Source organism: Lathamus discolor, chromosome Z, assembly GCF_037157495.1.
Source record: "Lathamus discolor isolate bLatDis1 chromosome Z, bLatDis1.hap1, whole genome shotgun sequence".
NCBI classification, from domain to species: domain Eukaryota; kingdom Metazoa; phylum Chordata; class Aves; order Psittaciformes; family Psittacidae; genus Lathamus; species Lathamus discolor.
Genome location: NC_088909.1, coordinates 39,852,893 through 39,866,898, shown reverse-complemented (window position 1 = coordinate 39,866,898; position 14,006 = coordinate 39,852,893). Strand labels below are relative to the sequence as shown.

Here is a 14,006-nt window from a genome sequence, read left to right as displayed (position 1 = left end):
GATCTGCTCCCCAGCTGAAGATATATAGGAACGATATGGAAAGATGAGGTGCGAGAATAGGAATTACCTGTCATTTTGCAGATAATGTCTGAAACTATTTTTTAAAAATCATAATTTGTGATTCCAGTAGCACATGCATTGACAGAAATGTATCAAACCAGTTTGTAAGCCTGTATTTCAGACACAGTATGGGGAAAAGTTACAACTGAGGAAGGAAGTTACAAACGCACAGCCTAATAGATGCTTTTGGGGGTTAAATAATTCTTGCTGACACAGTGGAGATAGTATGCATATTTGAGTTCTCAAGGATGCCTGTTGCTTCCTGATTGCTGGGCAAGCAGAAAAATTGAAGGGGAAAAAAAGAAAAGGTACTGAGAGAATAGGGAAGCCTCTTAATTCATATTTAGTACCTAGAAAAGCACTAATCCTAGAAGGTGATTTCTTGAAAGTCATCTGGAGACACACTTTCTTCAGAACCTACAATGAGACAGCTGACTGGGTTTGCCACACTGAAAACATTTCACTGAATCAGGATTTTAAGAAAAAAAAAACATCTTTATGCGTTGAATGAGCATCTATTCTAGTATTATTGTAAAGATCCTTGGTCAGGTGTACAAAGGCCTGTGAAATGATCCCAGTCCTGGACCTGAAATACAAAAATACTTTTGATGTAAAAGTGACTAAGATGCAGAAACAGGCCGCCTTACTACTCAGACACAAACCGCTTTTCCTTTTCAGTGGAAGGAACAATGATAGAACTATCTGAAAAATTTGGCTGATAAATGCCATGGTCTGAATTCAGTATTTACCCTGACTTTGAGAGGGAGCCTGGACTAAATGGCCTCCCAGCAGGAAGGATCCTTAATCAGACCTTAAATTAGAAATAAAAATATTTGGGTCTTATATCCAGTGGTAGTCTCAAGAGTCCACTTCATAAATGGTTAAAATTAATAGTTACTGCAAGATCTGTCTGTTCCCTTCACCTCCCCTGGAATGAGTTTCATTGTATGATATTCAGCAGCTTGCTGTGGAAGGTTCTGTTGAGCCCAGAAAGCAGTATTTTCAGACACAGAACAAAAACAACAGAACAATGGGTCAAAGGGTCCAGAAACTATTTTTCAGTATCATATTCAAGAGAAATATGACAACCTCACCTTGAAAGAAGTGCAGTGGGAGAGCAAAGCTAGAAATTTTAAGGGAATACTTGGAACAAAACAATATCCCATAGCGCCCTAGGATATCTTAAAATACTTGGCCTCAAATTGGGTGCCAAAGTGTCATGGGAGACAGGATAACTGGAGAAATGCCTTCACTTGAAGGTTTACTGGCACAGAAACTGTCATGGAATGTTACAGCCCAAAGGCATAAAGCACAGGCAATAAGCCTCCCCCCTTGTGGTCAAGTGAAGCACTACTAACCATTTTAGTATGGCCTGGAAATTTCTGGCAGTGCAGCGCACTCTGTTGGCATAGAAGTCACATAAACTATACCCAGAGGAAAGTTTTCTACCACAGACTGAATTGCTTTTGATATGCCTGAGGTTTTGGTGGGAAAAAAAAACCACAACAAACCAAACCAAACCAACCAACCAAAAAAAAAAAAAACCAAACCAAAACCAAACCAACCCCAAAAACCAAGACAAAACCTTCAAGTTTCTTCTGAATAACAGATAAGCCTTCATCTGGCAGCATTTGAAATTAGACTGGGAGGGAGGAGTGGCTGGGTCAAATACTATGAGTTCTCAAGAACTGTGTTGTAAGAATTATGTGGCCAGAAAGAGACAGTTTTTATTTTAATATTTTTGTCTCCAAAAGCAACCCCACCAATATGTGAGAAGACTTTCAAATGACAAATGTGATGCTTAAGGAAATTATGCAGCACCAAGAAAGGAAAAGACACTTCAAAGCAGCTGATTCTTCAGTACTGTGAGCACCCTCCAGGTAATGTTGCCTGCATACTTGTCTTTTCCTGTATCAGGCATGCAAAACCAGGGAAAGCATTAAAAGTAAGAATACTGTGCTTGAATGATGACCCTCTGCCCCTTCAAGAGAGAAGATGTGAAGGTGGATACAGAGGGATACTCTGAATGGAGATTCTCTTTTGGGCAGTGGAACATCCAAACCTCACTTACAAAAATGAGGAAAGGCACCACTCTTTTCCTTCGGTTTGAAGGCCAAAAATTGAGATAAACTCAGGTATGTGTTCTTCATCAAGGAACAGAGGCAACAGGTAATCCTAGCAGATTAAAAAAGGGACTGTTGTGAAAAAAGTTCCTTGAAGCTAGTAGCAGCAGCTTTAGCTACGCAAAGCAGAGATCCTCATCAGTAAAGGAAGTCCAATCACGGAGACAAGTGTGAAAAGATAAAAAGGGAGAAAAGCTCTAGCACTAGAGATCCTGCAGGATGAAAATGGGAAAAAAAAAATCTCTTAATAGTCTGTTAATGCATAATTACTCACAGCAACTAGTACATACATGTGTGCACAGACACAGCTGTCTTGAGAAAGAATCACAAACCTCACAACATGTGCCTCTAGGAGACACTGCTAGAGAAAAGGATATTATTCTGTTCACTTCCAGGCTCATTTACATATATAACAACAACAAAATAAGAGTTATTACCCTTTCTTATTTCCTGAAGTGGCAGACATACACTCCTAGTTTGCCTCCTGCAAACTTAAGTTTCCCCAGGAGAAATTGAGCAAAAGAAATAAACTGCAAATTAGCTAGTTTCTTAAAATTGTTCACTATTTCATCACTTGCTTTCTGAAATATCACCCTTCCAGTTCCAGAAGTGGTACAGTACAGTCCATATGGTAATTAGGTCAGTGTATGAACACACTCACATCTGAATGGAAAACTTGAAAACTAACTGAATTATGCTGTTGCCCTCCAATAATTATGCAGCTAAAAATACTGATAACCCTAGACAACCAAACTGGAACAGTTGCTTACAATTCTGTCTTTACATTTATTGTAATTGAGACTCAGTATCTTAATTACTGTAGAAAAATACATTTGATGATATTTGCTAAATAAGTGCTACACTGTGAACTGCAACCTCCTCATTCACAAATTAAAGAAATCTTAAGAATCAGAAAAGTGAAGAAATGCAGAAATGAATCAAGTATGTCCTATACATTTTCTCCAGGGGAAGTGAAAGAACATACTTTATTGATAGTGAACGGTCAAATCTCTCTGGATTTCTTGCAGGTGCAGCATCTTATTTTAGCTTTTTGGTGAATCATACACATTCTGTACATTTCAAATTAAAGCTCGCTTTTTACCCAAATGTAGGATTATGAAGCATGAAGTTCTGCCAATCATTTCAATAACTGATGTCATTATTTCTAGCCATACAGCTCTGTTTTGTTGCTGGGGAAATCAGCTCTTCCAATCTTTATGAATGCATGAACTTATAGACCCTCTCTTCAAACGGAAGATTTACCTTGGCATCTCCATCTGGTAAGAAGAGATAAGCTCCACTTTTATCCCGGTTACTTGTAGTTCCATACCAAGCAAACTCCACCTTCATTTGATGATTTTTACCATCTTCTTTAGTTCTTATTTTCTAAGGACAGAGAATCATGTTTGAAATAGGTGACATATTTAGGATTCCCCATATAAAACCAAAAGTTCTTTAGAAAGTAAAACATATGTTTTGAAATATAATACAACACACCTCTAGTAATCCAGACATTCCAGAAAACCACAGTTTCATGTAACTGTTTTCCAAGATGATATTATCCACAGAATTCTCCATCTCTTTTATTTTGAAAAGTTTGTCTGGCTTCTCCTGCCTGCTCTTCCTCATGTATATATTATAGTCTGCTAAAACTGCTTCTGAACTCTGAACCTCCAAAAGCTGGTAAACTCCAAGCCCCAGAGGTGGTAGATGTGCCACAAAAGAGATCTGTTGGGAGCAAATAAGAAGGCATTATTAAAAATATCAAAGTGACAACTTTTTATACTGTATTTATGCTCAGCATAACTCCTTTTGCTTTGGTAATTTTAGGATGGCTGAATTTTTGCCATATTGCATAAATGAATATGAAATTATAAGTGATATTCTAAATGAACAGCTGAAGCATGTGAATAAAAATTAGCAAACAAAGATGTCTGCATTGCTAATTTCCTTAGCATCAAGACCACTGTTGTATTAATGCAATAATGGTTTTGAAGCTTTTTAAAAAAGAATGTTAGCTGTGATGTGCAGTTCTGAGCTTATTTGTTGTGCACTGAAGATGCATGTACGGTGTATCAAGTGCACACAGACCCTACTTTGGGTTAGAATGAACCTTAAAAGATCATCTAGTTCCAATCCCTCTGCCATTGGCACATACATGATTTATATTCTTTAAAGGAACTAGTTTCTCTCTGCTATAACACAAAATTCAAAATTATTTGAATTTTAAGTTGCATTTAAAAATCCACAATATTAAATAGCAAAATATAAGACATCTGTCTCAATTTTAGTCTTTGGTTATTTAGGAGCTATAATTGCACAGAAGGAACAGGTATATAAAACATAAATCTCAAAGTCTGCTTAAAATTTGAGGTACAGGTATATAATTTTATTTCTTCTTCAGGCAACTGTGTTAATTACTGTACTGGTTTTGGCTAAGAGTTACATTTTTTCACAGTAATTCATATGGTGTGATGTTTTAATATCAGTATGTTAGATATCACTGAGCACTGCTTATGAAGCATCAAGGCCAAGGCCTTTGCTGCTCCTCAACCCATCCAAACCAGTGAGCAGGCTGGGTGTACACAAGAAGCTGGAAAGGTACACAGGCAAGACAGCTGACTTAAGGGCTATGCCATACCATATGTCATCATGCTCAGCATATAAAGCTGGGGGAAGGGAAGGAATGGGGGGATGTTTGAAGTGATGGCATTTGTCTTCCCAAGTAACTGTTAGACATGATGAAACCCTGCTTTCCTGGAGATGGCTGAACTCCTGCCTGACCATGGGAAGTGGAGAATGAATTTTCTGCTTTGCTTGTGTGTGTCTTTTCCCTTACCTGTTGAACTGTCTTTACCTCAACACACACATTTTCTCATTGTTACTTTTCAATTCTCTCCTCCATCTCACTGGGGGCAGTGAATGAGCAGCTGTGTGCAGCTGAGCTGCTGGCCAGATTTAAACCACAATAATTATCCCTTTGTAAGGTAACTGAGAGACACTTACTGAATTATCTTTTGCAGAAATACTATCCTGAAACAAGTACAACCTGGCTCCCAGGTCAAAATCAATCAGACTTGAGAATGTAAGCCTGAAAGTAATACAGTACTATTACAGTAGTACAGTACTATATGCCACTAAGAATTTAAAGTACAGTTTCTGATGTGTGATCAATGAGAACAATCTTCTATAATGATGCAGGGTTCAAAAATTCTCAAAAACTTTGTTTAAAACCAAAACCAACAAAAGCTGTCTGTCTAGCATGAGTAGAGGAGTAATGGAGATTGCTATCCAGTCTCTGCATCTGGAAGACACAATGACAAAAAAACCCCACCAAAAACCAAAAAACCTACCCACTAACAAAAAAACCCAAGCCACTAAACCAAACACAAAAAACCCCAGATCTAACTGCTTAAGCCATTGCACTTAGAAAACCTTTCTGCTGGAGTGCTTCAGCACATACAGACTCTGTATAGCTGCATGTATAGACTACCACCTGAAGGAAAAAGCTTTATCAAATTAGGGGGAAAAACACACATATCCAATATTTTCTCTTTACATAGCTAAAACCGATCCTTTAAACGTTATTAAACTTCTGTGATGTGTAAAAGAAACATTAATGCTAAGTATGTATGTTTATGTTGAATGGCATTATCTGCAGAGGACAGAATTGCCAATATTTGAATTATGCTTTTCATTTTCTTCGGCTGTGAAACTACAGTGTCTGTCAAAAAAAACAACTTTAATGCTTTTTACCTGAAGTAGCATACCTGATATGCTTCATGTGATACTGTAGTTGCTCCATTCCAAACAGCATTAATCTGGACAGTAACTGGTTTTCCCAAAGGAGATAATAATTTAACTCTGGGTGAATTCACACTCACTGAAACCACTGAAAATCGCTCTTGTTCCATAGGATTATATATCAAAAGGTATCTGCAAAAACACATTTGACAAATTATCTTTTGGCAAACAAATTTCCTCCTTCAGGTTTAATATTTATTCACATAAATTTTACATACAGATCATTAAAACAAGGTTAGAACAACAAGTACATATCACAACAAATAAATATGCAAAACATAACCAGGAAACGATGGATATTTAACATCAGTTCTTGACAGATCTTCTTTTCTTAATGCTGTTATTTTTCCAAGCAATTCTGAATATACCTTATGCTAAAAATACATGTATTTCCCATTTTAACTACTACAGAATTGCTACCAACAAATGCAAGCACAATCAAGACATTTAAGGACATTTTGAATTTAGTTTTTAGGCTAAACTATTAAACTTTTATCCACAGCTGTCTTCCCTTTAACATAATAGAGAAACACTTAAGTAATGGACAATACCTGTTGTATATACACAGAATCATAGAATAGTTTGGGTCAGAATGGACCTTAAAAGATCACCTAGTTCCAACCCCTCTGCCAGGGGCACATATATGATACATATTCTTTAAAGGGACTAGTTTGTCTCTGCTATAAGGGAAAATTCAAAATTATTTAAATTATAAATTTACCAAAATTCCGTATGGAAAGTTTCTGCATGTACATTGAAATATTTTTATTAGGTACATATAGAACAACTAATTTTTATATAATCTGTGTTCTTCCTTTGGAACACAGATCATGTTACTAACCAAAAGAATCAACCGTGAAATCAAATAGAGCAACGTTACTAGCCAGCAGGTTTCACTTGGTTTTGGGCATTTTTGTTGTTGCATTTGTTTGGGGTTTTGTTAGGTTTTCTCTTTTGGTTTTTTTGTTTTTAATTACAGGTTTCTATATTGTAAGGTACAGAAAAACAAGATTATACTAAAACATTTGTCCCTTATGCATCCATATAACACTATCATTGTACTTCTTGTCTCTCAATGACAAGCTCAAATAATGCACTATTTACACCTGTTCCCTCACGGTTGCCTCTGTCCATCTCACCTTAAAAATTGTCCTTTACCAATGAAAAATGTTCCTGTTAAAATTTCTAATAAATTTTTAGATACACAGCTGAACTAGTATTCTCTCTTCAATTTTCTTGAATCTTCTCACTGTAAAACAGTTTACTCCTTCATGAAATCTTATCTTTCATTAGTTTCCATGATATCCATTTCTTCCTTATGAAATCACACTTTTGGAATTTTTTCTAAGTAGATTCTCTTCATTCTCTGCTCTGTTTTCTACACAGATTCCTATGGGGTTTGTCAGTGTTTTTCTTTCTTTTTCTCTCACATCTTAACCTTCTAAATTAAACAATCACTTTCACAGATCAAACTACTTCACTTACAATAGTCTCCTTCCACCAAAACTAGAAAACTCATCCTGTCACTCAGGTCTTTCACTTACATATCACCTGAGGTTGAACCTCTTTCCATAATTTCACATTCTGACTGTTAGCCTTCCAGGTTCCTTACTCATGCACTTAAATGCTCGATGCTCCATTATTTAGCCTAGCACTGCAGTACAACTAAGGTCCTGCTAACAAGTTACTTGCCTAGCTAAACCCTTTAATCTTTTCTCTTTTCCAACACAGCTCTAAACTGACTGAGGGTAGCCATTCTAAACACACATGCCAGAGGAGAGTGAGGTCTCCGTGGTATATAGTCTGGCAGGCAGTGGACAAAACTGCTGCTATGATACTTTGGAAATAACGAAACCTCAACATTTCAGGGCTGACAGGCAGCAGCAAACTGCTTAGTTAATAAGAAAGTACAAATTTAACTCCTCCCTACTGTAAAAGAGAGGACTTCTACACAATTTTAGTGTAAAGCCAGAGACTAAGTTAATCCACCACTAAAATATGAAGGCAATACAGAAACCTAAGTAAAAATTTTTTTTTTTCTCCATACTGCTGAAAAATGTCACCTAATCTCTTGCTATCCCATCCTTTAATTTTTTCCAACAATAATTTTAATAAATACAGTTTTACTCTATGGACACTGAGAATCCTTATGAATACTAACCAGCCTACAGTTTTCCCCTTACATTTTCATTGGCTCCCTTTTTTTATGCATCAAACTGAGGCTGTTCATCTTCAATTTTATAATTCACTGCTACCCTTCTACCTCACAATCAGTAGGAAAGGTCAATTCCAAATTCTCATTAAGTTAAATAAGCTAAAAACAGAGGCTGTATTAGCTTCTTCTATCAAGAACCTTTGTATTACCTGCATGCATAGGATGTGCTACCTGTAAAAATTATTTTCCTTTTAACACCTTAAAGGAAGATTCCTGTGCTGAAGTACTGCTAAATCATGACTTATATGCATAACAACTATTTTCCTTGCATATTCGCATATCTAACTGTGCTCAACAAAAATCACTTTTGGATGCTCTCTTTTTTGCTTCATGTTGAAGACTCCTGGATTACTAGACAACACAACAGTAGACCATATTCTTGGTCAGCTTTCGGCATCTTTAAGAACCTGTGCAAGACTCTGTAACAGCCTCCCCTGGACTTGGGTAGGTCATTTTACGCTTCTGCTTAATTGAAAAGACCTTCTTTATGGATAAAATTTTAACTTAATCATTAATGTATTTTCTTATAGCAGTTATGAAATCAAATCCATGCAGTCAGATGAACCTAGTAATGACAGGGCAGATTTTTATCAGGAAATCCTGAATTGCAGGAATTTTGCATAGGTTGCAGTATTTTCCTTCAAATTTTAATGCAGCAGGACTGAAGTATTTGTACTCAGGATAGAATGCTGGTGCCTATACAAAAGCACTGACTAATGTAATTAAATCACATCACTTCTAAAGTACTATTCAACTCCCACCTTTAAATACTGTAACAATTTTAAATTCTGTATAAAACACAAAAGCTACACTTCACTTAAGCTGTATCATTACAGTGAATGATATCCACAAATGCAGAGAACAACTGCTTAATATACTGTGGTCACATTACACAGAGAAGCAACTTGACAGCACTTATAGCTTTTCTATTCCAGATTTTAAGGCAAAACCATGAATATTATTGCCTTGCAGTAATCAAATTTTATTTCATTATTCAGATCACTGGTCTTTGGCAACAGCACCAAGAAAACTACGAAAGCTCACATCTTTTGTCCAAATAAATGGTAAGGAGTTCTCATGCTTACTGGTAAAACTCAGATGAATAGTTACCTGAAATATTTTACTTTAGAAACCCTATTATGGCCAAATCTCAGCTATCATTTCTGTCATTCATTAAAGAGATTAAAGAATTCTGAAACTGTTTTAACATACACTGTATTGAAAAAAAAGGAAATAATATAACTACAGATAAACCACATCCAATTTACTCACCCAGAGACCACATATTCCACCTGCGCATTGGAAGCAGAAGTAAAATGCCCTCAGCCCCATAAAAAAATAAGAAACACATGCAGATCTGAGCTCTTGCATCTCTGATGTGCAAATATTTGCAATTTCAGAAAAGCAAGTCCTGACACCAATTTTTCAGATACTCTTAGAAAGATATACCTTGAATTTTTTTACCCCATACTTTTCCGGGTCTTTGAAACCTCAAACAAGTATCTTTTATTCATACAAGCATGATAAATTTCCTTATATAACCTACCATATGCTATAAATAAACCCTTCTATTAAATATGCACCTCCAAGCGTCAAAGAATATTTTAACTAGTCTGTCCTGCAGTTAAGATTTAGCTTTCGGTGAAGCATTTTCAGCCAGAGCTGAAAAAAAGCTCCCCTCCCCTAGTCTCACTGTAAATACTTTCTTTCTTATGGTAAATTTGTTCCTTAAACTGAAAAGTTACAGTACTTCAGACCACTATTCTTTTTGTTTTGCTGACGTGCATACATATATGGACATACATACATATTGATGCAAACACACATTCACTGGTAACACCTGCAGCACAATTATAATTTTCTTCTAAAGCTCACTCAATGCTGCCTTCACAAGCAATCCATTCAAGTAATGTGAGAAACCAGAAGCAGTAAATGTCAGAAGATCATCAATGACAAAGGATTATTCAGAAAACCACTTCTTCAAAACACTCACACTCACAACAGCTTCGGACAACAGCTTTAATTGCCCAGTAGATGATCTTTGTTCAAGTTTGCTTCGAGAACCAATTTCTCGAGGCACTCCAGCTCAGACTGATCAATTTTATTAGAAACTGACAAACCTTCATAGACTAGAGCATTCTCCATTGTAATTCATCAGAATCAGGCCTCTGGACATACGCAAAATTTCAACACAAAGTTACATGAACAGCACCTTTGGCACTGGTTAGTTTTTTTCCCCCCTAATATAACAGAGGCTAAGCTAAAAAACAGTTAAGTGGTGAAAAAGGCAAAACTGCTACAAGTACAGCCAAAACTGAGAAACCATACAAACCATGAAGCCAAATGATATACTATATCAGCAGGCTTCCACTGAAGAATGGAAAAGAAAAAACAGAAGCATGAAAGTTCTGAAATGTGAAAGGAGTGGGAGGAAGTGAAAGAGAGTGGAAAATCATGAACAGACTTAGAATTAAAATGCTTGAATCCTTAAAGAAAAGAACAGAAATAACTCTACATATGTAAAAAATCCTCGGAAGGACTGGTGTTGGAAACCAGAACTCAGCTAGAAAGGTTTTCTGAGATCTTGGCAGTTGATGGACTTTGATGGACTAAAATTTTAGAATTCTTAACAAAACTTAATTTCTCTATCAAAGTCATCTCACTGGGATGATGAAACAATAAAAACTCTCCAGAATCACATGGCGGGCGGGGGGGGAGGGGCAAGAGAAAAAGACCCCACCCAACAAACACCCCTTAACAAAAAGACCCCACCCAACAAACAAACAAAAAAGCCCAAGAAAGACAAAATCCTAAAGTATTCCATGAATTGAGATTACATAGGCCAAGGGTGGTTCATGGGGATACTGATAAATCAAACAGAGAATTAAGACTACCTACTTAAAACAAATACTTACTTGTACATTGCAAATATATACAACCTCCCTTGAAGAGTTCTGTGATTCTTGCATTGAAGCCCAAGAAAACATGTAATAGACACTTATTTTTCCTCAAATTTTTAATACAGAACTAAAAATAACTGCATGACAAAAGAATACTCTCGCACTACTTCAGAAGGATTCTCCTTGCTATAGAGGGCTATAGGAATTTTTGAACAAAAACTAACTATAAGAATTGCTTTTTCTTAAGAAAACCTGCTAAACAGTACTCAAAACACTGGGCAAAAAAAGTTCTATCAAGTTACTTAGTTCTGCTCAAAGCTCTTATGCTCTCTCACATTGAAAGTGAAGGCCCCCTTAGTCAAAGGTAAGATTCAAGGGACATTTTAAGTACAGATCCCCTCATCCACTTTTTCCCATATCTGGTCAAGTTTGTATGCATTTCTGCTATGAATTACTGAAGATGGAGAGTCTAGAAAATAACTGTTCTGAGAATAAATGCCATATAAATGTGCATATACAACTTCAAGTGTCCTTTAATTGACCTTTTTTTTCTTAAAAAAAAAAAAAAAAAAGGGGGGGGGGGGGATTCAAAATCATCTACTCTTCATGAAATCATACTTCCAGTATCTCAAGCTATGTTCTTAATACTCCTTTAGAAACAAGACTAATCAAAAGCCAAATAAATGCGTAAGCTCATGATCTTGACACTCTCCTTGACAGCAGATTAGTTTTTTTCTAAAACTCAAAAAAAAAAGCTAGCTATCATTGTTTTGGGGAAGACTTCATAACTCTGAGTACAGCACACTCTTTCAGCTGTATTCTATTTAAACCCTCCAAAAGCAAAATTGCCTCTGACACTGTATGAGTAACTCTCTTAATCTCATCTTCTGTAATGCCTAGTCTTTTTCTGCTGCTTCTATTTGGTTAGTCCCCACATTTTTCCATGTGGTGTGTAAGACTTCCACTTGCCTGCTTCATTTAATTCTTTGACTGAAATATTTGCTCCAGTTTACTAAGACAGTTTCAAATTCTAACACTATATAGAATGTTTGTTCCAGTATGACTTCAAATTTTATAATCTATTTACATTCTACTCTGTTAGCATGACTGATACAAATAAAATACTAGTTGTGATATTATGCTCTGCACTACAGAATTTCTTGCTTGGTTTTGGCCTCACTTCGCACAAAAAATCCTCCAAATTGCTCAGATGGATATCTAAGGATAAGTTGAATAATACATTATATCCAATATTTATCAATGAGCATTTAAGTCATAGTTAGGCAACCAGCAAGTCTATTAACTGAGTGAAGGCAGTAATGCATTTACAACAAACTGACTAGAAATTAAATGAAGTTCTGGAATTAAAACATGATGCCAAGACTACTTTTTTTGATTTCCACTTTGAAAGAAAGGGGACCTACTTCAATATTCCTGTTTGGGTTAGTGGGGAGTTTTTTAAATATAAGCTGAACATTATGTGTGGTTTAAACTGCATCAACACATCTAGTTCTATTACAAGGCTTAGTTTCAATAATTGCTACAGCTTTAACCTTCACGTCTTCTGAGATAAAGTAGATGCTGAAACCATTAGTGTTCATAAGTATACAATCCTAAACATTCAATTAAACAGAGAAGTCCTTTGTGAGGCAAACCTTGTGATTAAAACACTCAGTCTCAGACACACTGCCAGATGTAAATTCAGGGCAGTTTAAGTTAAGAAAACAGTTCTCTATATAGTCAAAAAAAAAAAAAAAAAAAAAAAAAATGCAGCAAGCTCTCGCCAAAAGGAGATCCTGATACCTTCCCAGCAGGATTTCTGCTGACTGGATGAAGTCTACAGAGTTTGCTGGATAGTTTCTGTTGACTGGATAAAGTCTACAGACATTTTTCGGCTTATAAGATAAACTATGCTAATATGGTCCTCTGCATGGCATCCTGCTGAGCTTCTTGTAAATTTATTTGTTGACCTTCTTGTAAAATATTGTCACAGATGTAACAATTCCCCCCCCCCCCAGTTTATATCTAATCAGCAACTCTTATCATGAAACTATTTAACATAGAGTATTAACCTTGAATGTTATTATACATGAAAAATCTTAAGATTTTTGCCTCTTCCTAAACATCTTTTCCAGGTTATGAAAGAAGAATCCTGCAGAAGACTTAATGAATCTAATCTCAACTTGAGACCTCAAGCACACAATATGTATTCGTGTTGCTTTCATAAATATAAAAACAAAGGTATGAACAAAATCTATTATTCACAGATCAGCTTTTCACTATAAAAATCAAACTTGTGACATCATAAGAAAGAAGAGATACTATTAATAAATTCACAATAATTCAGTAGTTTCCACTAACAAAACAGAATAATGCTATGACTATACAAGCATTTGAAGAAGAAATTAAATGTGTAGTTTAGAAATAGAGCTATATTTTTTAAATCACATATTCTTTCTAAAAGCAGTTATAGCTACCAGTTCTGATTAACATACAAATAATTAAAAACAAATACTGTGCTCAAAAAAGGTTCTATTATCTTAGCTTGACATTTCAGAATTCTGAATCACTCCAGGAATGCCATTCCTAATGACAAACCCAAAGCAAACTTTTGATTCATTAGTGAAGGTGAGAGAACTTGGACACATGTATTCCTATTAAATCTCTTCCTATAACTGTACAGATATATCTTTATAATATTCATTGCTCATGCAAAAGGCAGAGAATTATGCAGATGACAGGCACATATTCCACTCCTCTGCTCTCACAGGGAACAGGACCTTTGCGTAGCTTTCTCAAGAACAAACCACGGAACACCCTCAAGAAAATGGCATTCATGATAAACACAGACAAAGCACAGCAAAAACTATAAATTCTAAAAACACAAAAACCCAACATTAACCT

General features: G+C 35.9%; 1 protein-coding gene across 8 annotated transcripts in view; it reads right to left on the bottom strand.

Moving 5' to 3' along the window:
• Positions 1-14,006, bottom strand: part of MAN2A1 (mannosidase alpha class 2A member 1) — a 147,869-nt gene that overhangs the window by 75,617 nt on the left and 58,246 nt on the right. For all 8 annotated transcript variants that reach the window (XM_065661427.1, XM_065661429.1, XM_065661428.1 and 5 more), the window contains exons 13-15: positions 5,954-6,119; positions 3,681-3,911; positions 3,447-3,569 (exon numbers count right to left, since the gene is read on the bottom strand). In XM_065661427.1, the coding sequence (XP_065517499.1) occupies positions 3,447-3,569; positions 3,681-3,911; positions 5,954-6,119 (520 nt within the window). The remainder of the gene's footprint in view (positions 1-3,446; positions 3,570-3,680; positions 3,912-5,953; positions 6,120-14,006) is intronic.